Below are 25,369 nucleotides of genomic sequence, written 5' to 3' on the forward strand. Positions count from 1 at the left end.
ACGTGTAATTGCACATTAGATATTGTTTGGGGGGCGCCATCTAGCGTTGGATCGGTACAATGCGACCCACTAACGTTGATTTGCATTATTTACCGGTATTTAGGTCTAGCTGACCAGTTTTTTGACGTTTGAAAAGCCACATTAGACATCAACAACAAAATGTTCAGCACACACCTTTTTCAGTGTAAAACCGTTTTATTTTACTAGTTTATTGTTATTGTATGGCTTTGTAACTATGCTGAAGTGAATTAGGGGTAATTAGATATTGCCAATATTTGCATAATAGTTTAAAATAAAATCTCCTGACACTGGTGCCTTAGAACACACCTGTCGTCAACTCTGCCTCACAAACAGAACATTTACCGTGTTCCACTGTAGCCACAAAGCTGATGTGTGATCTTCACAATCCCTTTGCAACCAACAAACCTGTTGGACGTGTTTTGCCGTCTCTTCCACTCTTAGTGACCCTCGTGTTTTGCGCTGGTCTCTTGTTACTTCGTGGTCAGAAATGTCCATTAGCTCCATTAATGCAGCATGAACGCTGCGCCGGTTCACACACCTGGTTGTCATGAACGAAGCTTCCGGGTTCGAGTCTGTGTCCTCCAGATGCGGGGTGGGGGGTCCTCAGCAGGACTTGTCCTCTCGATGGAGGGCCGAACCTCAGGAATACGAAGCCCCCCCCTCAAAACTACCGGACCTGCAACGTGCACGTTTACAGGTTACAAACCTTTGGTTTTGTGCAAACCATTTTATCCTTCATTTTAATTAATTCCTTTCAGATAAATAATCCAACTAATATGTGAATTACTGGAAGAAAACTGAAATATTGAACTATGAAAGCATGATAATGCAGCAAATGTGTTAAATATGAATTTTTTATTACAAAAAAGTTTTCAATACAGAAATAGTCCTATATGTCTCAGACAATCGGTACTCCAGCCATGCTTTCTCTGATTAATCACAGTTTCAAAAAGTACAAGATATATATATCTATATATATATTTGTTGCTGTCTCTATTATTGAACATGTGCAAAGAAGTTACACTATAAAGCAATAGAAACACCGACCGAAAAGAGTACAATTAATAGTTTTAAATACAATTTAAATACAATTTTTGTATTTTTTCTTTCTTTTTTTCCTGAAGGCGTCACACAATTCTGAGAAAATCAGTGAAAGTTTAAGGCCATTTTGTACAATTAATATCACATCATATAGAACTTTATATTTCAAAACAATCTGCTTTTAACAAACGTACTGGTGCATCATTTGTAAAACTGTACATGCAAACATAGTGCACATTGTAAAGATATGAAAAGCATACATCATATTATTTGGATAGATTTAGTAAACAAAGATGGAATGTCCCTCAACACCTCACATGGTCTATGAGAACACTCTCACAAAGGTGGCACAGAGGCACGCGCACACACACACACACACACACACACACACACACACACACACACACACTCGTGCATCAGCACACATGGAATAAAACATTCATGCACAGCCACAAACACATGCACACCTTCACTGGGCAAAATTAGTGAACTGTTGCATGATTAACAGAGGAAAAAAGTAAAAAAAAGTGTCAATAATTGTCATGGTGACAGTGCATGCATGTTTATGTTACTGATGTGTGATGTAAATTTAAGAACGTGGCTTAAATGCTCCTTTCTGAAGGTAGCTCGGGATTAGTTTTGAATTGATTTGAGGAAATAAGCGAATGCATCCTTTCTACAAATATGTCAAAGGGCGTGAAAATCTCGGCTGGTTCTAACGACACATTCAAAAGCTCTGGACTAAAATGTGATAAATTCCATCACAGATCACAGATAATGAATAAAACTAGTCATTAAAATAGAAGGTGGCAGAATTTGCACAGAAACACATCCTAAACCAGTAGGTAATAAGAACTCTTGAAAGTCAATCGGGAGTATGTAAGAGGTGAATTCTTGATAAATAAAATCTATTTTTAGTACATTCATTTCATGTGATAGCTGTTAGGATAATCCATGCTAAATCCAGACAGACTTTCTCATCTTGCTTTTCCCACAATTGCAGTTATTCATGATTTACTGGTTCCTTTTTAGTTTTATTGCACCCATTTTTACAATAAAGGATGGATGCTAATTTAAGAAGAACAAAAGCAGTTTAGCTACAGTTACGCCATCGTTCCCAGCATGATGGTGTGTCCAGCTACACCGACAACACAAAAGATGGCTGCTTCAGCCTTATGTCTGACAGATGCCGTCCTTCATACGGTGGGTTCAGATCTATCAGCATTGTGCTACAGTCTGACAAATTAGGAACTGTGAGAAAGTAAATATAAAAACAAACAAAACATTTTTCATCACATCTCAGATTCAATACGGACAAAAAATATATGACTCTACAAAATCAAAAAAAAAAAAAAATATATATATATATTAACAATTTAAATCTGTGCAGCGTATAAGACTAATGTAGCGTGATTTGGCCTTGTAGAATTTCATGTAACTAAAATGCTTCGTGTCGGTTTTTGACTATTCCCATATGTTTATACAAAAAAACAAAGAAAAAGAAACCCCAAAAACATACGTCTTAATTAAGTTCAGGTGATTCACAAACTTCAAGAAACTGTTCCAGAGCTTCTAAATATCCCACAGATGCCTTGAATAGTGTAGCGCTTCGCCGCGACTCACAAATGCTCATTCATAAATGAAACACTTTAATGTAAAACTCACAAAATCACAAAACTCATCCTTCCGCATGACTGGCACGTAGTTGTTAGACAGACATATCAAAAAGTTATATCAAAGCTTGAGGTGCAATTAAAAAGACACACCTAAAAAAAAGAAAGAAGTGGAACAAAAGACCACCATTGAAGGTGTGTTTTTGTCTGCATTTTTGACCACTGGGCTCTTGATGCTCAAACACTATTTTGTTTGAGGGCAGCAGCTGACCTTTTAAACATGGGGTGTAATATGGCACAAAACACATGCTTGGATACTAACAGAGACGGAGACAGACTAGCTATGTTTCCAATGACATGTTATCTTCTACTTACTGATCTGTAGAAGCACTTTTAGGAATGCATGTGAGTCGCACTCCACTGACGGGCCTTCAACAGATCCATATGGTGGAATTCTTCTAATTAATGCCCCAATTATCTATGGTAAATCTACCAACCTCAGACATAGGTGATTAAAAGAGTGATTCAACATGAAGACAGATCAGAAAGCCAATTGGATGCTGTGATGGAGTGGTCCATGAGGGTAAATGTCTAAGCCACTGTCACTCCAAAAACAGGTTAAGAGGAAAGGAGTGTAGATGTGACCCTAAAGAAAGCCAGCAAGCCTTCAAGTACAAATGTCTTTGCATTCTAGCAAAGGGAAGCATAAACAGACAGTGCATTTCAAGGTTCACTTCTTGTATTTTTCACAATAATTCCTGGGGTTGAAAGAGATTAAATGATTCCCAGCTTGGACTGCTTGTGTCTCCGGGCTCTGCAAAAATAAAACTACCGGTAACCTGACTGAAAAGTATGAAAATCTCCCAATTAGTACAAATTTTTCAATTACAAATCTGAGAAACACTAAAAACAGTGCCATACCTGCTTAGCTCGATAATGCAAAGATGGATGGAAACACAGCTAGTAAGAAAAATAGTGACTAAATTAGGAAAAAAAACTGTTGAAGCAAGACTGACTTATCAGGCTTGTGAATAGGACATATGGACAGAGTGAAGTGACAGACTGGAATACAGAGCGATGCCCTATAGACAGACAGACAGACAGATGTGTAAGAGGTAGTGCAGGGTCACTATATGCATGCACTTGACTGAGGCTACACTCATGCAAAAAGGTTATTACAAACACCAGAATACAGTACGGTAAGGTACGGTACAGCACAGTACAGTACAGTACGGTACAAAAGGGCTACCAGGACCTGCACTGCTGCTACCTGACAGACAAGCCAGGAAAGAGAGAGAGAGAGAGAAATGCTTTTGATATAAAAGTATGGACAGTAGAAATTCTCAATTACTGTAAACAGTGAGTGATGCAATGGAAAGAGAGAGAGAGAGAGAGATAAGTAAAAGACAAAAATGTAGTTATTTACAAAAAGGTCAACTTAAAATCAAGCTTCCTTTGTTTTGTCTGGAGACATTCTTCCTCCAGTGTAAAAATGGTCCTTCGTCTCTGTTTTTTTTAGCATCAGAACTTCCTTTATGCCTCAGCTTGATTTGAACTCTCCACATGGTCTCCAGGTTTTCCGGGCAATGAGATATAAGACAAAGAAAGAATCCAGACACCAAGAGGAATGCTTGACAGTGGAAGTAAACAGACTTTCATTGGCTTTTCCTGTGCTGAAATGTGGCACTCTCCTGGCCGACACACACCTTCCTGAACATGAGAATCGCCACCGTGATCCAAGACGGCAAGGCATGTAGAGCTGCGTAGGGAAGTGAAAGTATTCTGCACGTGGACTTCAACCCCCAAGTCCATATTTTCCACATTTTAACCCCTCATATCTGAGTTTGGAGGGGTTGCCCTGGGGGTGTGTACGGAGGTGGCGCTGGCGATGGTTTAATCCCCCGGGTCCTCATGTAGGACAAGAACTGGTCAGGAATCTCAGCCAAGACGTCCTTGGCCAGCCGGGCCATGCTCAGGATGTGATTTCCAGTCCGGTCAATATAGTCTCTGAATGGGACAAACTGAGGAAAAAACACATTTGAATTTATATTTTCAATAAATCACCAGATGCAAAGATATCAGGGCTCAAGGCTGTCAAGTTCTTTTTCTTGGTTACATAAAAAATACTGTCAAAATTGAACATTTTTTCCCCTAGGAATTTTAAAACTTACCATTCTGCTCGCTGTCACATAAATTAGTGGCGCTGGAGTCTGTCCCAGCTCCTTCTCGACATTTGTTCAACTTTTAAATTTATCAAAATGAAATATTTTTAGCTTTTGTAAAAGTCTGGGAGGAATCTAAACACAATATAATATTGTACCCTCAATTTAATTATGTGTTCTGACTGTAATTGACAGAGTTCCCAGATGAAACACCTACACTCTAAATGTATGCTATCGGCTCCTTGTTTCGTCAAGCAAGCTCGCTGTCACTCATCATTTACATCCCCATACTGCCCAAGATGGCTAAACTGGAGATGCGAATGTCTGTTTCATTTACTTAATGAGCTATTGTCACCTACTATCACACGATCATACGAGAGGCCAATTTATGCCTGAATCCCTCGCTGTGAGAAAATAAACCTTCTCCTGTCACCAGAGGACATTAGCCTGCAGATAATGAGCCTACAGGAGGAACTAGTGCGACAGTGTACTGAAACTTTGTTGTTATACCTTCTTTCGACTTTCCCTTTCTCCGAGTGTGCGCGCGTGTGTGTGTGTGTGTGTGAGAGAGCGCGCTAGCTAAAAAAGCTGGCTAACGAGCATGTTTCTCTCGCCCACGTGGCTGCAGAAATGGCAGTAACACATATAAAGGTCATTGGAAAAGCCAAAAACAAACAGCTCCCTCAGAATGTTTGTATTTTTCCTTCTTTGTAATGATGGCAGATGCCAAGCAACATGTTAATATTCGAGAAAACAAGCTGGATAAATAGCTGGAATAAATGAGGACAAGAAAAGAGCTCCGATTAAAGAAAAAACATTGTACCGTAATTCATTATGTTCCAGGGTACAGGAATAAAGAGCTTATCTAAAGAGCCCACGGGCCCCGCTGGGTGCAGCCGTAGTTGTCAGGTAAGACTTGAGGTCATCTGAACTCCCAGTATAATGAGAAAAAGGCAGATCGGTCAGACTCTTCACAGATACTGGGGCCGTGCCATTTGCTCCGCATGTGTGCATGGTGCCATCTGTGGTCCAGAACGTCCAGGGGTCGAGGTAACCAGGTGACAATTCTGAACAACCCCCTGACGGGACTCAGATGTTGTTTTGGCTGTTTGCCGTAAACGATGCAGAACTCTTGGACACACACTGCCCTGTCTCTCCAAGTCAATCCTCCTGATATCAGATGGCTTTCTAACCCCCCACTGTCTGGTTTTACACTTTAGTCAATTTAAAAAATAAAAATGTTTCAAAACGGCTTCTAGATTTGAGGAAAGGACACAAACTGGTACCTGAACAATGTCCCTCTCAGCATATCTTCCTCTCGAGGAAATTCTGATTTCATCACCGTCCAACTCGATCATAGCTGAGGTGGATACAAGCAGAATCTAATTATTTACAGCAGAAACAGTGTTATTACACTAATCGGACAAGTTCTTTTGTGACTGACCATCAAACTCTGCAGGTCCCACCCCCACGATGATGATCGACATTGGCAGACAGGAGGCCTAAAGTACAGAGGAGGAAAAAAGGTTGAATTTATTTAGGAATTGAATGGCAAAGTGAAACACCTCATCTGTGCTTGGCCCACTAAAGCGAGGCTGCAGCGAAACACGTGGGTATTTAAAGACCTCAGAGAATTCACAGGCATGCGCCTGTTTTGCCGGCGAGCTGCGCGTACAATATATGTAAATGTTTGTGTGAATCATGTTTTCTGCAGCGCCTCCTCGGGTGCTGCGTGGGCTGGACACATCACAGTGGATAACATTGGGATGGGAGAATCACCGACGTGGCCTGAGCTCACTGACGGCTTACGAAGGACATGTGTTCGGGGAGTGTGCCACAAACCGCGTAATAGAAAGAACGAGCCTGTGTGTGTCTGAGTAATGGGCTGCCCCCGGGGGCAGCCAAGAAATGGATGATGTTATCACAACATGTCATTTCTTTCTACCCTCCTCTGTAAAGGTCTTCTATATGTCTCTATTGCCCTTTGCTCTATTTTATGGCTGCTTCCTTCGCCTCTCTGCTTCTCAGTGGCTGCTTTCAAAGGGCTAAGATGGATCACTGCCTTCACAAGAACAGATGCCGTTCACTGCTCAGGTTTTTTTGCATTCTGTGCCACGCTCAGGGTTCCCCAGTGGTGCGCGCTTTGACTTGACAGTGATGGAGAAGAAGGATGGGGGGGTGAATAACAGACTGTCAACATTGAGGGCTGACACAGCAAACACTGGGAAAAAATACCATTAATAAAGGCTGCACAGTCAGAGTGTGCTACTGGTGCACAAGGCTGGAAAGATAATTCAACTCTATTCTTGAAACAATCTACAACACACACAAATAGCAAAGCCTAATGTTAAGGTGAGAAATAACTTACTGTGTTATCCTGTCAGGAAATGAAAAAAGAAATATTGTAGTTCAAGTTCTTACGTTGACAATGGACTCTTTGGTTTGAGCCATGTCTGAGATGACTCCGTCTGTGATGATGAGGAGCACAAAGTACTGGGAGCCATCCTTCACCGAGGCTGCATACCTGCACACAAAAAGACACACTACCTATTGTTGTTTTTGTGTTTTTCTGTTTCTTTTCGACCCACATTGGGTCTCTGCGTTTCGCAGATGATGTGCTTCTTTTGGCTTGAGCAGGGTATCGGTATTAAGATCCTGCCCCAAATGGAGGCGTTAAAGTATCTCAGTCTTGTTCCTGAGTGACAGGTCAGATCAGCAGGTGGGTCACGGGTCAATCCTCTTTTCTACCCTCACCGCTGGTGCATACTTTGTCTGGCTCTCCCTAAGAGAGGGTGAAAAGCTTGTTGATCTGGGAGGGGCTCAGAGTAGAGCCGCAGCTCGAATCAGGGTGGCGTGGGCATCTGGTTAGGCAGCCTAAAGATAGTAATAACTGCGTGATCTACAGACATTAAACATCACTTAGAATTTAAAAGCCCGCCTGAGTAATATCAATCTATTGTTTCACAGTATAGATGAATTAGTTTTTGTGCATCAGCAAACACCTTTTTCATGCTTCAGTATGATATTGGGAACTAAAGGGTGTGAGGCTTCACATGAATCCTCTCATAATGAGATTTTCATGATTTTTGCAAAGATAGAGCGCTCGGCTCCATGGAGACACAAATCATGCAATCTTTTCTCTGTATGTTTCCATCTCTGAAATGCTGCCTGGCAACACCTGCAGCAGGAGCTCATTAAAAAACCCAAGAACACACGCTGAGCGTCAATAACAGTGTGAAATGTATGCAATACTTCACATTTAATCAGAGGATTTAAAGTTCATTGCATAAGCAATGAGAGCGAAATGTGCTGTAAATGATAAAGATGAAGATGAGACAAAAGACCAAGACGTGACTGCAAGAAGTTAAAGCATAATTGTGTTACCTCGCCACGTGGTTGATGACTGGGGAGAAGTTGGTGGGTCCATAAAGCTGAACTGACTTCAGACTCTGGTAGTAGGCTTCCATCACCCCCTCAATACCAGCACAGTATGGATTCTGAGGATTTCCATTCTACGCAGATGAGACACCACGGCTGGTTTAAATATCTGCATCACCACTCGGGGGCTCAAGCCCTCGTCTTACATACCAATGCAAACTCGTGAGAGATCCGTCCATCAGGTGGCAGCTTGGCTCCGAAGCCCAGAGCAGGAAACATTTTATCACTGTCGTAGTCCTGGATGATTTCTCCAACCGCCTTCAGAGCCATGGCATAAGCATTCAGCTGGTAGGGGCTCATGTAGTGGAGGGAGGTGGGCTGGGCTGGGTTACCTGGACAGAAGGCGGCTTTCTGTTAAATTACAGCCGACAACTTCTTAATAGAGGCACTTATTGCAGATGTGCAACTGAAATATCCGATCTGAAACCATATGAAGTTCTGAGACTTTAAGTGGAATATTAATGTTGTATAAATGGAATTTTCTCTGCCTGGATGGTCACCTGAGCTAGATTTCACATTTTTTCCCTCTGTTTGTAATTCATCAACCCAGGTAGGGACTATTAAAAGAACATTTTAGAGGTTTGTTCGTTAGTGGAATACAGTGTTTAATCAGGCAGTGAAGCATGTTACAGCACTCAGCTGTATCTGCCAGGTGTGATGATTCCAGAGAGGGTTATTAGATGTTCTCATCTGCATATATATTTGAATAAATGAGAGACTGTGTGTGTGTGTGTGTGTGCCTGTGTGTGTGCATCAGGTGTCTCACCATTAGAGGCTGTGAAATCGATGGCCACGGTGAAGTTAATTTGAGTCCTACGAAGACATAGTGGACGGTGAGTGAGTCATTAATCCATATAGGAACACATAAAACATGCACATAAGCAGATGTCCAAATGAGAATCAAACAGAAGAACTGAAACACAGACTGGATCAAACTCAAGGCATCAATTCCGCTGAACAAATCAGGTTCCCACTGACCTTCAGCTGTGTCCTTTTGTGCATCATGTCCCACCTCAATAGTGACAGCTAACAGTTTCAAGCTGCACAATCTCTACAAGACGAAAATGGTCTACTGACTCTTCCTGGTCTCATTTATCTTTTGACAACTTTATATGTAAATGTAAAGGAGTCAGTCACATCTTTGATTAGGTTGTGATAGCATTGTAAAAAATACGCCAGCAATAAAGTGAGAGGCGGTTGTGGAAAATAGAAAGATTCCACTGTAGCTGAGTGATAATGTTTGTCTCTCTCCATCAGTTTGAACAACCCTTTCTGACTTTTTAACCTGCAGGAATATTATGTGGTTAAGCGTGCTGTCAGCTGTCACATCTCTCTTCACCCCGTGCCACACAGAGAGCCCTCCCTGTCTACCTCATACACATCCTCTGTATGCAAAGTCAAACAGCCAGGGGCTCATCATAATTGTCACCTCACTCGACAACGTCAAGTGTGGGCTCAGTGGCCTCGAGAGGAAGCAGAACGAGAGGACAGGGCGGAGGGAGAGAAACGTTCATCGTGAAGCATTTTATGATGCGTGGAGATCAAGTCCTAGAAAACCCATCATTCAGTTTCATTAATGTTGCACTTCTAGCAGAACTAAAATCACAATTGTGGCATCTGAAAGTTTCTATACTTGATTTGTCTAATGCACAAGGATTTAAGAGCAGTCTGGTTTAAAACCCAAGCAAATACACCGCTGCTGGCCAAAGGACAAGCTGGCTCCGTTTGGATAAGACATGGAGCTAAAGGCTTTAATCCAACAGCGATACTTGCACAAAAGCTGTTATCTTGCTTAATAAAGTGGATAATGTCCTCCACATCATGAAGAAAAGCAGTAAATGTGCTTTTCTAGCAGTTAACTGCAAGAGGAACAGAGAGCTGAGTAAGTTCCGGTCCAGCTCACCAGGTTGGCACCAAGATTCAGCGGTGAAATAAATAATGCACGTCATCTTTCAGTGCACCTTATCACTTTATGTCACGCAAACCCAGGAAGTTCCAGAGATGAAGAAACCTTTCCAAAATGGCCAGCAAAAATGTCAAAAGATGTCGCGAACATGCGGGATAGCATCAGGACCAAGCAGTGGCTGCAGACCCAGGACCACTGAGTGCCTATTAAAGCAGCCTCTGCTGTTGGACTGTGTTGTTGTAACAGTGAGGACGTTAACGTCTTTAGCAGGACACCTCGAAAGTGAATGTCAGAATGTCTTGTTTTACAGTGACTCTCCGCCCGCGTGTTTGTCACAGTCCTCCGAATGGAGCAAATATCAATAAAGGGATCTGAATGCAGGACATTCTCAGAAAGGTCAACTCTCAAGATCCCAAACAAGTGCTTCACAGGATTCTAAATTATATTAATGCAAATGGGGCTGCGGAGGGTTCTCGGTTCAATTCCCAGTGTAGACAAAACATTGAAGGTGTTCTGGTAGGAAGGGAGGGTGCCAGAGCACCTTCAGGGTACTGCTGAGTACCCTTGAGCAAGGTACAGAACCCACCAACGCCTTCACCCTCCCCGTGACCCCAAGAGAGATAAAGCAGTTCAGAAGATGAGCTGAGACAAAGTTCGTAGTTTCAACTGGGATAGAAAAACAATTAAAAGAAGTGGGATGGAATGTTGCCAATACTCTTTATGCTTTACTGCACACAGAGATAAAATATCTGACTTTAAATAACTGAACAAGGCAGTTCAGAGTCCTGAAAAGCCCTGAGTTCTCCATATATTTCCTCACGTGGTACAACAACTCTCAACAGTATCAGTGACAACAAAGACCAACGTAATGGACTCCAACACATGATATAGTATGGAGCCTTCATGTGCTTCGCACACCTTTCATTTATCCACTTTAAACTCTTTACTGGTGCATAAAATACAGATAGAACCCACAACTATCTCTCAGATTACACAAAAATAAAGTCAAGCACGGGCCAAGCTAGTCATGACTAAACTCACCAGGGAATGAAAAGAACAAATATTGTTGTGAACGTGGTAAATACATTTATGAGGATGATACAGTAGGCAGTGAGTTATAACATGTATATCAAAATGTATGTAGATTAAAATGCACACAGCATCACCAGTGCAGCTCATTTAGATGTGCAGCAAAGCATTACCAGCACATTCATACATGCGAAGCAGCTATAGGTTCAGGCAGCAATGATAAGGACATTTCTGAGGCTGTGCTTCATTCCAGGAGGAGCAGATGGGAGCTTGACCTGCCTTTAAAAAACAAGCCTTATCACTTTGTGTCCTGGAGGTGGTACCTCAATCGTGTCTCATGTTGCTATTTCAGAGGTGATCTCGATTTCACTTTACCTTTTCCTCATCCTCTGGCTCCAACTGTACGTACAGTCTTTAGCATGGCCAGGAAAAGGAAAGCCAAGAAAGCCATCTGCCCACTAGGTGACAGATAAAGACAATAAATGCCTAATTTCCCCTCCTGATCTCATTTGATGGCTTCAGACTGTATGAGTTCATGTATTACTGTAATGCTAACACCAGGTTTTCTTCAGCTAACTTCCCAGAACTTTTACTGACATCAGCAATCCAATAAATTGCAAAGCTCTACATCCAGGTGGCCAGACTAAACAGGCCATTTAAACTTTATGTGAAAGTGTTCTGTTTATGGCGAAAATACATTTTAAAATGTCCACATGAACTATCCTTTCCTCTTACAGTGCCAGAGGGGGAACATATGCATGAGCGCACTGAGTGGCCTAAAAACAGCATCAGAGGTTGCGCAATGTGACCTCTCCTGATGATGTGAAAACAGATGTTGCTGGTTGGAGGGTGTCCATCTGGCAAGAGGACGAGGAGAAAATAAGGTACATAGATTATAACTCCATTCCTCAAAAAGTGACATGGCTTTATTTAAATATTTGCCATTTCAAATCTAAATGAAATTGGATCGTAACGAAACCGCTCTGGTGGATCTCGAGCTGAAACTTTCCTGCCTTCTCTTTTGTTCAATGCTCACATCACAAACCAAAACAAGGGAAACAATATCTGTCACTGTGAGTGACAGGGCTGCTTTCAAAATCAAAGATATAGCTGACTATTCCTCCTTTTTTATCCTGGCACTCATGAATAGGAGCCTCTTTGTTGAAATCCTCGGGTGGTTCTTGTGCTTCATCAGAGCTGCTGAAGAATAGGTGCAGCAATGCAACGGATCGAGAAGGACGGTTTTGGAATTACTCATTTATGCTAATGCTGCCAGAGGATCATGTTCCTAATTAGGTCCAGGAGAACAATTAGTTGGGTTGGTGCCACAAAAAGGGCTGCCAATCAGAACTGGAATGAGCAGCATGGAGGAGAAAGGAAATAGCTGGGGTGACTCACCTGTGTCAAGTCAAGAGGGTTGATAATAATACCCACATAAGATGCTAATGTATAGAGAAGGATGCGTGCTTGCATCTGCAGCCCCACTTATGCAGCTGGAGAAGGTGCAACTGGACCATTAAAGTCCATTTAGGCATCAAAAAGTGCGACAGTACTTGGCACTTTATTTAACCAAACTAGGAACAAGCTCCCACTCCAAAAGCACAGCCAGAAAAAAAAAGATTAACCGCATCTGTGAGCATCAAAGTGCTTTTTGACTGACTGCGTGTGAGTGTGCGTGCGTGCGTGTTCTTTAAGATGGGAAATCTCCATTAGCGGTTAGCAATTCAGTGTTGAAACATATGCTAAGCCACATGGTTAACATGTACATACACGCACACACACATACACACAGCAGGCCAATGCCAGCGCTCAGACACGCTGTCATAAATTACTAACTGCAAAATGATCAAAAATGACGCCTGTTTATTGCATATAAACTATCCGGCATTTCAAACATATTATAGCTTTATTATTAGAGGAAGATAATCCACCATTTTGGGACCCTCTCCCAGTCATCACCAGAAGCAGGGCACCCACCTTCACACACGCCACGCCAATCAATATTCTGTGAGCTCTATTACCTTGTGCTGTGGGCCGTTAATTATTTTCAAGCTCCGCAGAAAACAACAACTCCAGCAATGATGGTGTAGACGGTATTATTTTCTCATGACAGAAAAAGGTTTGTCCTCTTACTATTTTTACCTTAAAAGTAAGGGTTATATAGAACACAAAAAAAGACCAATGATGAATTTTCCTTCAAAAACAGACACACACACGCCTCCACAGCAGCACCTTCCCTCCATTGACCATCTCCCCCTCTGTAAGTCTAATAAGGTAGAGTGCGTAGGCGAGGAGTCGCGCCGCGCCTGACTGCACACGGTCAGGTCTACTGAACATTTGTGCACGTGCACAACACACCAACAGAGATGCGCACGTCGCTACAGCTGCTGAGGCACAAAAAACTCCAGTCAGAGCAGAGCCACACTTCGCACTGTGAGCCCGACTTCAGGCCATTCCCTCCGCCTCTCTCTCACTCCGCCTCGTGGTCTCTCTCTCACTCATCCTCTCACACGGAGGTGGAGACTTTCCCATCCTATGGGCTCACCCAGAGATCATTATCTTTGGCATTTTTGTGGACACAGACTTGCGAACAGGCTGTTACTGAGACTGTGGAGTCTTTGACTTACCCTCCCTTGATGTAGTCCAGGAAGGTCACTTCAACGTCCACCAGAAAGGAAAGAAGTGTAACCTGAAAGTGATGGGTGTTTAAGTGATCAGTGCTTTAAAAAAATGTCTGTGAAGAAATAAATAAAGCTGCAGCACAATACACAACCTGTCTGGACCCACTGCAGCTAAAGGTTACTGTACACCTGAAGGATTAAAGACTTCTTTACCGTTCCAGAGTTGAGGTAATTCTTCTTCTTCACTTTCTTCTTTGGATTTATCACCTAAAAAAGAAACATATATATATATATATACACAAACACATACATTCAATCAACATTGTTTTAAAATCATTTAAAAATCATTGAAAATAGAATGTGCTCACCTCATAGACGTTGAACTGGCTCTGTCCTCTGGACAATTCTCTGTAACTGGTGCTGAACTCTCCAATAAAGTCATGGCTGAATTGAGAAAGAAAGGAGAAAAACCAAAGAAAACACATTTAAAACCCCATCATAAACATATGCAGAGCAATACGTGTGTCTCCTCCTACTGGCGGTGTACGTAATTACAGCACGGGCAATGTTTTCAGGACATAAACTGAATTGTTGTTCTTTCACATTTATCGGTTACAGTAAATGATAAATCAAACAACAGCATTATAAAGAACTAAGGCCCACATCTACCAAAAAGCTTGTTCAAACCGCATTTCTCACCTCTATTGTGGGAACATCAAACCAACATGTCACCGTGTTCTCTTGATCAGATCGACTAAATAGATTGCCAAGTTTAAAGCGCGGCGAAATAACTCGCTGCTCAATTACAGCTTGACAAATGTCATTCGTTTCTCTTTTCTGCCTGTCAGCGCTCAGAATCCAGACTCATCATTAAGCAGTCAATCAGTTCTGCTCTGGGCTTTCTTCCCTACTGGAAACAGAGACGACTGTCCGTGAAGTGTGATTCCAATTAGATTAGCTCCACGGGGGAAGCCGCCTGTACCGCGAACAAACACTGGGAAGGGAATTCACTTCATAAACCATCTTGATTACATTTTAGGGGTGTGTAGGTACATGAATTTTGGTTTTACTGTCAAATGTTTCTAAAAAAAATAAAAGCTTCTCTTAGAATACAGTGTCATAATACATTGTCTTGGTTATTTTTCAAAAAAAATAAAGCTGCACCAGCACCAAAAAGAAGAATTACCTGCCATCTCTGTCCCAGTCATACACCTCCACTTTGATTGTTCTGTTGAGACAAAAATAAGAGTCTGCTATTAAATTTGTTTCCTTCCCAAACTAAATTTAGCTCGTTCCCGTTTGCGGGGTTAAATCAGAGGAGACTGGTTCTCCCTCGAACCACTGTCTCTTACCGGAATTTCATTTACAGGAATAAAGTCACAGAACGTTTTATATTAAGTAATAAATTATATGTAAATGTCACGTCTAACACTTCGGGCATTGTTGCTGTGAAGCTATTAGGAGAAGCTGATCCAATCTACCACTTATCTTCATTCCAACACCCTATCTGGTCTCCAGTAATGTGCTCTTTTCATTTTCAAACACACCTGCTCCACATTGCGTTATATCGTACAAAGAAATGGGAAAGGTAACGGAATTGTCAGAAAAAAGTGGATATGCTAGAATGAAGGGTGAGTCTAAAGGCAAAAGGGAACAGTGTGCAGAGAAAAGAGGAAGATGGAGCCTCAAGGACATCAAGACTCTTAACAGGTGTGGAATCAGAGAAATCTCAATCTGTGGAAGGTATTAATGTGAATTCCGTCTTTACCAGCCCTCAGAAAGGAACTGAGCTTGGAAGGTGTGACGACTCCACTTGTTAATTATAAAAAGGCGTGTATGCATGTGTGTGTAATCACTGGTGAATCAGATTACCTATTAGCAGACAGACGTGGTTCCTAATGGTTTGCCAGGGTGAGCTCCTCCTTATCTGCTCTGCCGGACTGTGGCTACCGATACCGATTGGATGTGTGTTTTGTGTGTGTGTTTGTACTTTATGTACGGGCTACTTTGAGTCTCCCACAGATAAAACATGCTGTGATTCCACTCCACTAATGAGCTTATTGGACAAAACTTCAAATCAATGCTGCTGTCTGGTCACAAAGCCAGACCCCATTGTCTGCTCCTAATTCCACAAAAAAGAGGAGACTTTTTTTTTGGTAAATAAAGTAAAGTTGGAAGGTGAACTATCTAAACACACCTCCAAGTCTATATAAGAGAAGCCAACTGAATCGATGTTAAGGATTAATGATTTTCTAACATACCTAGTTTGAGTATATAGGCAGTAGTTTTAGTAGTTTTAAGCATCATATTTCATTTATAACATGTTCTTTAAGAAGAGGAGCCACCTGTCATAATCTCCATTGCAAAGAGCGCGCACGGGGATCTTAAAGGCCTGCCAGACGGGGTTCAACGTATTCTTCACCACCTCTGTCTTATGGCAGATGGTAAACCTGTAAGAGAAAAGCCTGTGAGAAGGTGGTGAGAGTGGGGGGGGGGACCAGCATTGACCTGAACCGGTTGGCGGTGAGAGAAACACAAGTATGAATAAATCATGTGATTTTGAAGTGTGTATGAGTAGATGGGATTTGCCACCCTCGCTTTACCGAGTGTTTAAGTGAGAGGCTGTGAAAGCGTTCACACGTGCACAAAAACGCACACAGAGAGGAAAGGGATAATTTCATTAGTGTCTTGGCTGGCAGGTGGACTTGCTATCTTCTGCCCTCGGAGCACAGGGTCTTATCTGACTTGTCATACACTGCAGGGTGGAAAAAAGGCAGGGGCTGAATCCAAGACACACACACACACACAAGCCCGCACAGCGCAGCCGCACACAGATATCCACGGTGCCTCACTCATTCTGCGGCTAGGTTTCTGCACGTGGTCCACACAAGCAGCCTGGCTTTTCCATCTGAGACAAATCAATGAAAGCAATTTCCTCTGGATGCACCACAGGATTACAGCAAACATGAAAGAGGAGACGGAAGGACGGCGGCTCGGGGAAAGGAAAGAAGAGACTCACGTGCCATCCTCGTTGCTCCTGTAGAACACCAGGAAGGGGTCGGATTTTCCAAAGAAATCCTTCTTGTCCAGCTTGTTTCCACAGAACTGCATCATAACTGATTCCTTAGAGGAACAAAACAACATGAGACCTGATTTACAATAATGTGCACAACAAGTCAGCAACATGTTTTCATAATAAAAGATGCACAGAATTCCGGAAATGTGAATCCATACTGACCCTGCAGTTGTTCAGCTCCTCTGCTTTGACGATAATCGTGCCACATTTCTTCCCCTGGATGCCTCTGCAGCAGCAGCACAACATGGAAACGGTGTTAAGAGATCACACGGGTGGTTTGTTTGGAACCTCCGTCTCAGATTATGAAGGAAAACTGCACTTGATGGCACGGGACAAACTGACGTGAAATATTCTGAAGACCAGAGCATGTGGCTTTTAGCAGAGTGTTGATTGAAATCGTCATTTTGAAAGCGTCAAATGTGCATTTATGCTATTTAGTGTAAACATGTTATTTTGACCTTTTATAGACCTTATTTCTAAATGTTAAAAGGACACACACACACACACACACACACACACACACACACACACAAGGGCAGACATCTAAAGCCCTGATTTGTTCTCTCTTTAAAGAACAAACACACAAATCTTTTTACAGCCCTGTGGCCAATATTACCCTAAATTTTTCATGCAGAGCCTTCGGAGTCATTATTTATGTTACTGAACAAATTCATTTTATGTTCATTAATTGATTTTTTTTTTTCCTTTGGTACAGAAATAAAGGTGACTGAACCCAAAATTGAACTAAAAAAAACCTGTAAATTACAAAGACCAGCTAAGGAAATCATTATTATCACTAAGTCTGTGTTGCAGGTTCTAGATTAGTCAAAACCAAAAATGATGCTATTATTTCCTCAGGGTGAATGTTTTTAAATGATTATAGTGTCCATTGGTGACCGTCCACCATCCGCGTTTTAAAGCAGCGCTCGACGCGCATGAGGATGAATGGCAGATTATAATTCAGTGCTACTTTTGAGAGGTTGGACAAAAGGGTCTGTCATGTGAGGAGCTCCATTCTCACTGGCAGAAATTGACTCAGGCAGTCATTTATACATCCTAGAATTGGGGTCAAGAACCCGTGCATGAATGCAATCCAAGCCGCGTCTGCTGGAGGGAACTGGGGAGCTTTTAAAAAAGGCAAGCAGGCAAAATGAAACAGACAATGAAACGGAGGCTTTGCATTGAAGCGCCAGCTTATTTTTCCCCAGTTTCCTTTTCTCTTCACTTACAAGTGATCCAATTTTCTCGCTTTTTGTCATGTCCTTTTATTCCTGGTGACACTTGCAGGGCTCAGATTTTCTTTTAAGAGTCAGCCATTTACATTTGCAAAAAAAACCTCTGCTGGCCTTCCAGGTATTTGTAGCTAAACACATTAAATAATATCTGGACTTGAAATTCCAAATTTTCTATGTAAACCAGTATCATTCTTCAGGAATATACACAACTAAGGTCCCCAACTGGATCTAGTCCACTTCCACTTCCACCTTTTTAATCTATATTAGTAATTCAGCAGTTTTTATTGTGAGGGTTACTGTGAAATGTCACTTTAACTCATCCCCTTTACTTTAATTGTTACACAGGGTCAAAGAGCTCAAATCTTGCAAAAGCAGAATCCATGTTGGCATGACAACTCTGCTGAGCGAGGAACCCCCGCTGAGGGAAATCAAATGGGATTCCGCTGCTCGTTATTATTTCGATGTGCCTCCATTTGTTAGACAGCCTCGGTCATTATAGTGGCAGAAAAATCTGCTTTATATGGATACGAGGACGGTGACCAACAGGGGGAGTAATGATCTCGCCCCCCTCAACACACACGTATAGAAATACGGACTCCTGCCTTCATTAGTCTTGAAAGTCTCGCTGGAAAAACTGCATTTTCTCCTTTCAAACTAAATCAATTAAGAACAACTATAGAGGATCGCAATTTTTTATATGCAGATTCATCACTCTTCCAGAAAGAAAAAGCACTCCAACATGTAAGAATGTGTGTGTGTGTGTGTGTGTGTGTGTGAGAGAGAGAGAGAGAGAGAGAGAGAGAGAGAGAAAGAAAAAAAGAGAGAGAGGAAATGCTGTGAATCCTCTAATCAAGAGACATGGATTTGCAATCAGTATCTAGTCAGAGGCTGGTAATTAAGTCTTGCCCATGTCTGGGCCACAGTGAGACGCACGCTTGCACAAACACGCGCACCGGTCGTTCATTACACTCCAGATCGCGAATACCTGAATGTAATATCAAGAATAATTACCAAAGCAGGAGAATCATCTACTCTTGCTGGCGTTTGCACAATCATAATTCTCTCCCTCTAAGGGACTCTCATTGACATTAAATCCATGACCCAACGGGGGTTTCTCCATCACACCTTCATAATCTGCCATGCAGCCACTGATATCAGCTGGCGAGCACACGTGCACGCGTTCCTTCTCCCATCTTGGCTGTATTTACCGAATAGCTGTATTTCAAAATAAAGCACTTGAAATAATGCGGAAGGGCTCCTCTGACACATGGAAACTGAACACTGAGAGAAGAGACAAAGAAACTAGAAGGAAAATGATAATATTCAATCAAGGCCAGAAGGACCCCGACCGTGTCATTTCAATTTTAGAGGACACTCCAATTTACCTTTGAGTTAGAAGCTTGAGAGCGTTTAAATCACCTTAAGAAGTGGCATTGGCAGCAACATAAACCACAAATATTACAGAAAAACAGGGTCAAACAGCATCCCTTCCATACTCTCCACTTATGCTTTACATACTGTCATTGTGTTGCAGAAGCCTCCCTCAATGTTGCTATAACAACCAGCCACATTAATGAGCTACTGACTGTGGTGACAAAGTGCCTCCGAAGCCAAAAGTGAGCGGAATTGAGCCGACTGGAGGGAAGTGTGACAGGGTTGGGCGGACGTGTGCCTGTCCCTGATGTCACATCTGGTTTAACTGTGATAATCTCAGGTGAAATTACAGGGTGAGATACAGGTGCTCCACATGGACAGACCTCCACATTAAGTCACCAGTTCGTCTAAATTAAGTGAGATCAAACATCAATATCCATTAGCTGCTAAATTGGAGTTTTCCAAAGTTGAAACGGTGTAATTCCACTCTTGGAAATGACCAACGGGGATTGTATTTTTCCAGCCATCCTCCATGTTTGTCTCTTACACACATTCAGACACACACTGCTCAACACCCACCACAGTTTGATTGAACAATGTAATTAGGGGTAATTAGTGCTCATTAAAATTGTTAAAGATGCCCCCTGCGTCAGGATGCAGGTGTGTGTCACACGCACACACACACACACACAACCATCAACAGTGGCAGCTGTGGCTTTGGGACTTTTGGTATTAATAAAATTTGACAGCTTTCCTATTCTTGCAACATATTAATTAAGACATCTTCAAAAGCATACATTACGATTAAAAAATACCTTCAGAAAATGTATTATTACGACTGTATCTTTTATGAGTGATTATTTACAGATGACCTCACTTGTTTGACAATCCTTCAGTCACTGACGAGAGCAGATGGTGGCATCTTCAATTAGCTTTGAGTTGCTAATTGAAGAATTAACGATTAAGACTCGGAAAGGGTGAAAAAAGACATGAAGTTGACAGCAATGGCTAACACTAGCTTAGCATCATCAGTGATGATCGTTTGCTTTGGACTTCTCATCCTCAAAGTGAGGACCTGTCAAGAGTGAACTTGAGCGGTGGCTGTGGTTAGCAAGCGCATAAGTGTGTGTCTGTACGTAGGTGTGTGTGGGGGGGAATCTTGATTGCCCTTCGGGGGAGAAAACATCATATTGCACTTTAGAGAAGACCCACCCCCTCTATGAGCAGCAACACTCCACAGAATTAACACAAGGAAGCAAAGTGAAATATTGTAGACACACACACACATGCACACACACATGCACACACATAAACACACACAGCAGGTGGTTGAGTGAAGGAAAATGCCAGGTTGACTATTTCCTCCTACAACCCCCCCACCCCTACACCCCCAACTAAAAGAAAAATTACACTTTAAGAATTTCCATAATACCGATGACTGTAATGCATTATTAAAAAAAGTTGACACAAATTTTATTCTTTAATTGCCTTTAATTGTCTGTAATTACACTATTATAAGTCATACAAACCTACGGACTATTAAGGTCTTAACGTGACAGATATTAGCTGGTCACTTGCTACATTTGCCAAAGGCAACATGTATAAAAATTCTTTTAACTTGCCGTTCGTCTCCACTGGGAGCTCATTCATAATCTGCTCATATCTTATTTAAGCATGGAGTTAAAACCTCCTGTGCAGAACGTATTTTATCGTCCCCGCGATGCTAATTAAAATTTAAATATCGAATGTTTACGAACATGTATACACTGTACTCCAGATGAAACATGGTAAGTTACTTTATTTAATTGACATCATTAATAATCATGAGCGCGTTTCACACTCATTGCAAACGATAGCTGGATTTCTGTTAATTTGATTCACATAAAGTCTTTCAGATGAAGCTGCATCATTCTCCAAGTAAATGAGTATAAATTATATGGGTTTGCTCATGGGACACCTAAAAATGGGATTTTATTGCATTTTTCATGATAACCTCAGTTGTGTATTCAAAAGATTTTTAAAAAGGAGAGAACTTTCAATTAAAAGGAAACTAAATTGTCTCATATGACATCAAATTCACAGCACCTCCGTTAATTCCACACTGCAACCTTTTGCATTTGTAACATAATAACCGAAACATGTTGAACTGGTTCTGGACTGCAACAGTGATTCTGATAATTACCGATTAAGATTCAGGCTGCAGACACTCCTACTCACCCAAGAGCCTTTTCTGAGCGACTGCCCAGTGATCCGACCACCTCCCCGAGAGTGAAGTGGGCCTGGCCCAGGAAGTCCTGCGTGGACGAAGAGCAAGTCTGTCATTTATGACAAAACAGAGAAGTCATTTGAATCACTCCATAATCCCCACCGACCGACCGGCACACCAGCGGCAAATCGCCCTTCTTGCCACTTTTGCAGGGAAATGAAGACAATTCTGCTTATAAAATCTGTGCATTAGTCCTCAGAACCTGAATCCTCTGTACAATATAGTATGTTGTCATCTTTTTTTTTTTTTAAAAACCCCAAAAAACATTTTTACATAGAAATTGTGACAGATTGCTCTTCTCTAATCATTCAGAAGCTATTACAGAAACCTGCTCTTTTTCCCAGCAGGCAGCCTGGGGGGGCGACTGTCATCATCGGACGCCGTCTCCATCATCCTGTCTGGCCCAAAATAATGGCCTCTCTTTGCTCCATTGATCTTTTCTTTTTCTGTCTTTGTACTTGCTGTTATTCTATCTTACACCAACTGCATCTTCAAAAGTCATAAGTCTTCTAGCGACTGCTGATGGTGGCGAGTTGATGGGAGAACCTGGCGGTTTGTATTTATGTATGGATGAAACCATATACAAAAAAAGAGACTTATGGACAAAGGTAACTGTGTGGTATAGTTCCATGGAGTTAGATTCACGTCAAGTGGAGGAAAATGACTGGAGTGACATCAGGACTGTCGGCCGGAGCCAGGAAAGCTCAAAATTCATCCATCTAGTTTGATCAGATGTTGAACATCCTGATGAATGCGTGCAAAACGCAAAATCAGTCCCGTGAATTCTATCCCGTATACCGTGATCTCAGAAACAGCGTGATATGGCTCCCCTGGGTCAGAGCCGGCGCACAGATGCGCCTGTCTTGGAGTCCCATCTTGAAACACCATTAAACAGATTGGCTCTCGGCCCTCGCGCTCCAGCCCCAGCAAAGCACCCGGCTTTTCTTTGATGACGTTATTGATTATTAGAAACTGAGGCGAGTGGACGGAAAGAGAAGGACGGAGCCGCAGAAAAGCCGACGAGATGAGAACAAATTCAGCATCATATGAAAGCAAGATGTCGCCGATTTCCCTCATTTTAGCACATTTATCTGCCTGAAACAACATTTAAGTCGACAAGTAAAAGCCCAAAATGTCTTTTTTTTTTAAAAAAGGGATGTTTTTGCAGCAGCAGTTTCCTGATGGAAACCAAATAGAAAGGTTCCTGTTTCCGATAGAGGCAGCCCGGCAGCTACAGCTGCAATGATACGATGTCTCCTGTCACATCAAGGGACGGGAAAGCTATGTTTGGCAGAACATGTTTCCTGACAGCACAGGAAACATGTTTACAGCACAAGGCCTGAATCCCTCCTGATTTAAACCTGCTTGTTGAGAGCAGATGTGCAACAGATTTATTGACGTGCACAATTGGGTTTTCTGACAATGGTGAAATTAACCGAGCCGAAGCACCTGAACACGGCGCCAGCTGATAAACAAAAGGGAAAAGTTCTTTTTCTTGCTGTGCCATTCTTTTCAGCGACGGAGATGAGACAGCTTTAAAAGTGGTGACAAGGTGCTACAATTTAAAGGCATTTCCCCTTAAAATCAATTTAAAATATACAATACAAATCTAGGATTTGAAAGTTAACCCAAAAATAACAGATTAAAGGACCGTCCTTTAACGTCCTCAACAAAATCATTAATGGGTCAGTCACTTATCTGCCTGAACTGGTAATTATCACCAAAGGACAGGTGCTGAGTGCTGTTCAATCATCACTGCAAACGAAGCACTTTTTAGTGTTATCAAGCACTCATTAAAGAGGAAGCCGTAGTGCAGCCTTCTACCGCTCCAATAACCAAACCCGATTCAAACCTTCCTGGATTCTTGGGGAACCGGTTGGACTGAGAAGCAAACTGATCATTTGGTGCCTCAAGACAACGCAAAATGGAGGCCGCTGCTGCTCGTATACACCACAACAGCTGAGTCCCAATGTTTCCCACTTTGGTTTGTTTTATTTTACTCCCGTTTTTAAATGTCGAGGTATCGGAATGCCAAGGTATCCAGTCCCATTTACCTCATTGTCCTTTACCTGACGCCACCCACTTCCTTGTCTAATTAAACCATCTTCCATCCTGTCCTGAAGCCTTAAATCAACATTTATCTATATTTATTAATAATTATCTAGCTTTACTCAAACAGAAGGACTATTTTTGACATGTTTTACCTGTCTTAAAATATCAGATAATGTTTTTATTCCAGTCTACTTGCAATTGTCTGTAAATGCATCTGACAACTATTGATGAAATATACTCGTAAGCTGTCAATGGTGATTAAATAAACTCAGTCAGAAATAACTGTATTAATCTAAATGATAATAAGAGCGCCAGAGGGAAACCTCCTAGGGTGCCTCCTACTGTTTGAATTGCAATCCCAGGATGCAGCACACCCTATTATTGTTTGCAAAGAGCGAGCCCTTACAATGTTGTTCCTAATTACAGCAGCGCTAATTACTGCAATCAATACCAAAAAGCGGGGTGGACGAAGGAAATCGCTGCTAATTTCTTTCTCAATGGATTTGACACTGCAGTGGATTAAGAATATATTTATTGTAATTGAAAGATTACTGTTCTGTGGCTGTAAAGAGACCTATAATGGCTGAAAAGAACCACAAACATCCATTTCAACCCAATAATAAACCAGCAAGTCTGCAGAGATGAAACCAGACATGTGCACCTTCATCTGTGCACAGAAATTGATGTGATCAAGACAAACTTTTGGCACTTACGTGTTTTGACAGGTTGGCGCTTTTTGAGTCAACATCGTACCTGCAGAGGGAAAAAAGAGAAGTGTGAGTGAATCCATTAGGGAGCAAAGATGAGAACACAGATGGAGTCAATCAGCAATGGGCCAAGGTGTTTCTCACCGTCTCACTGGGCTGTGGGTATTTCACTTACCCCCCTCCCAGGCATTCACCATTAAACTGACACTAAATGGAATAATTGGCACCACTGTGAGGATACAAGTGCAAGTGATAAAGTGAGAAGATGCTGTGTTGGGGAGTAAATGGCGAATAACTTATTTATCCACCGCTGCTCATGTCGCAGCGATAGAGCTCTACACTAATGTTAAATAATGCAGCTACACCAGCACAATCAAACAACTAAATACAATCCCCAGCTTAGAGATTTCTCTATATCATAGGTCACAATTTCTGATCATTTCAAAGACTCGGCTGATATCAGACGGCACTTAAAGTGATATATGGGCCAATTGCAAGGAGCAATATGGTTACTGCATGTGTGTGTGTGTGTGTGTGTGTGTGTGCAACATGCTTTGATATGCTGTGTGTGATGCGCTGTGTTTTCCCTGTCACTGAAGATAAGCGCTCAATGCGGATGACCTTTGACCTTTTTGTTGATTGTATGGAAATGCAGCATGCTAAACACAGCTCAGCTAAGAGCTCAGATCAATAGTGGCAAATCATGTTCCTGGCAATTTAACATCATGTCTAGCACCTTAGAACTAACAGCACATCAATTAGTATCACATTAGCATTTGTTCAAACAAAATGGGCAGAAAAATAATGAACGTGCTACATGAACACCAA

The 25,369-nt window shown here is 41.9% G+C and overlaps 1 protein-coding gene across 1 annotated transcript in view; it reads right to left on the minus strand.

The window, feature by feature from the left end:
- Positions 1-857: 857 nt before the first annotated feature.
- LOC101074159 (copine-8) overlaps positions 858-25,369 on the minus strand; it is a 36,907-nt gene continuing 12,395 nt past the window's right edge. Inside the window, exons 5-20 of the mRNA XM_003977538.3 lie at positions 24,548-24,587; positions 21,734-21,810; positions 17,070-17,133; positions 16,851-16,954; positions 16,177-16,281; positions 15,018-15,059; positions 14,200-14,275; positions 14,045-14,098; positions 13,838-13,899; positions 9,042-9,088; positions 8,426-8,607; positions 8,222-8,349; positions 7,259-7,361; positions 6,282-6,339; positions 6,124-6,197; positions 858-4,696 (exon numbers count right to left, since the gene is read on the minus strand). Coding sequence (XP_003977587.1) covers positions 4,508-4,696; positions 6,124-6,197; positions 6,282-6,339; positions 7,259-7,361; positions 8,222-8,349; positions 8,426-8,607; positions 9,042-9,088; positions 13,838-13,899; positions 14,045-14,098; positions 14,200-14,275; positions 15,018-15,059; positions 16,177-16,281; positions 16,851-16,954; positions 17,070-17,133; positions 21,734-21,810; positions 24,548-24,587 — 1,405 coding nt within the window. The 3' untranslated portion in view covers positions 858-4,507. The remainder of the gene's footprint in view (positions 4,697-6,123; positions 6,198-6,281; positions 6,340-7,258; positions 7,362-8,221; positions 8,350-8,425; positions 8,608-9,041; positions 9,089-13,837; positions 13,900-14,044; positions 14,099-14,199; positions 14,276-15,017; positions 15,060-16,176; positions 16,282-16,850; positions 16,955-17,069; positions 17,134-21,733; positions 21,811-24,547; positions 24,588-25,369) is intronic.

Source organism: Takifugu rubripes, chromosome 18 (genome assembly GCF_901000725.2).
Source record: "Takifugu rubripes chromosome 18, fTakRub1.2, whole genome shotgun sequence".
Lineage (NCBI taxonomy): Eukaryota > Metazoa > Chordata > Actinopteri > Tetraodontiformes > Tetraodontidae > Takifugu > Takifugu rubripes.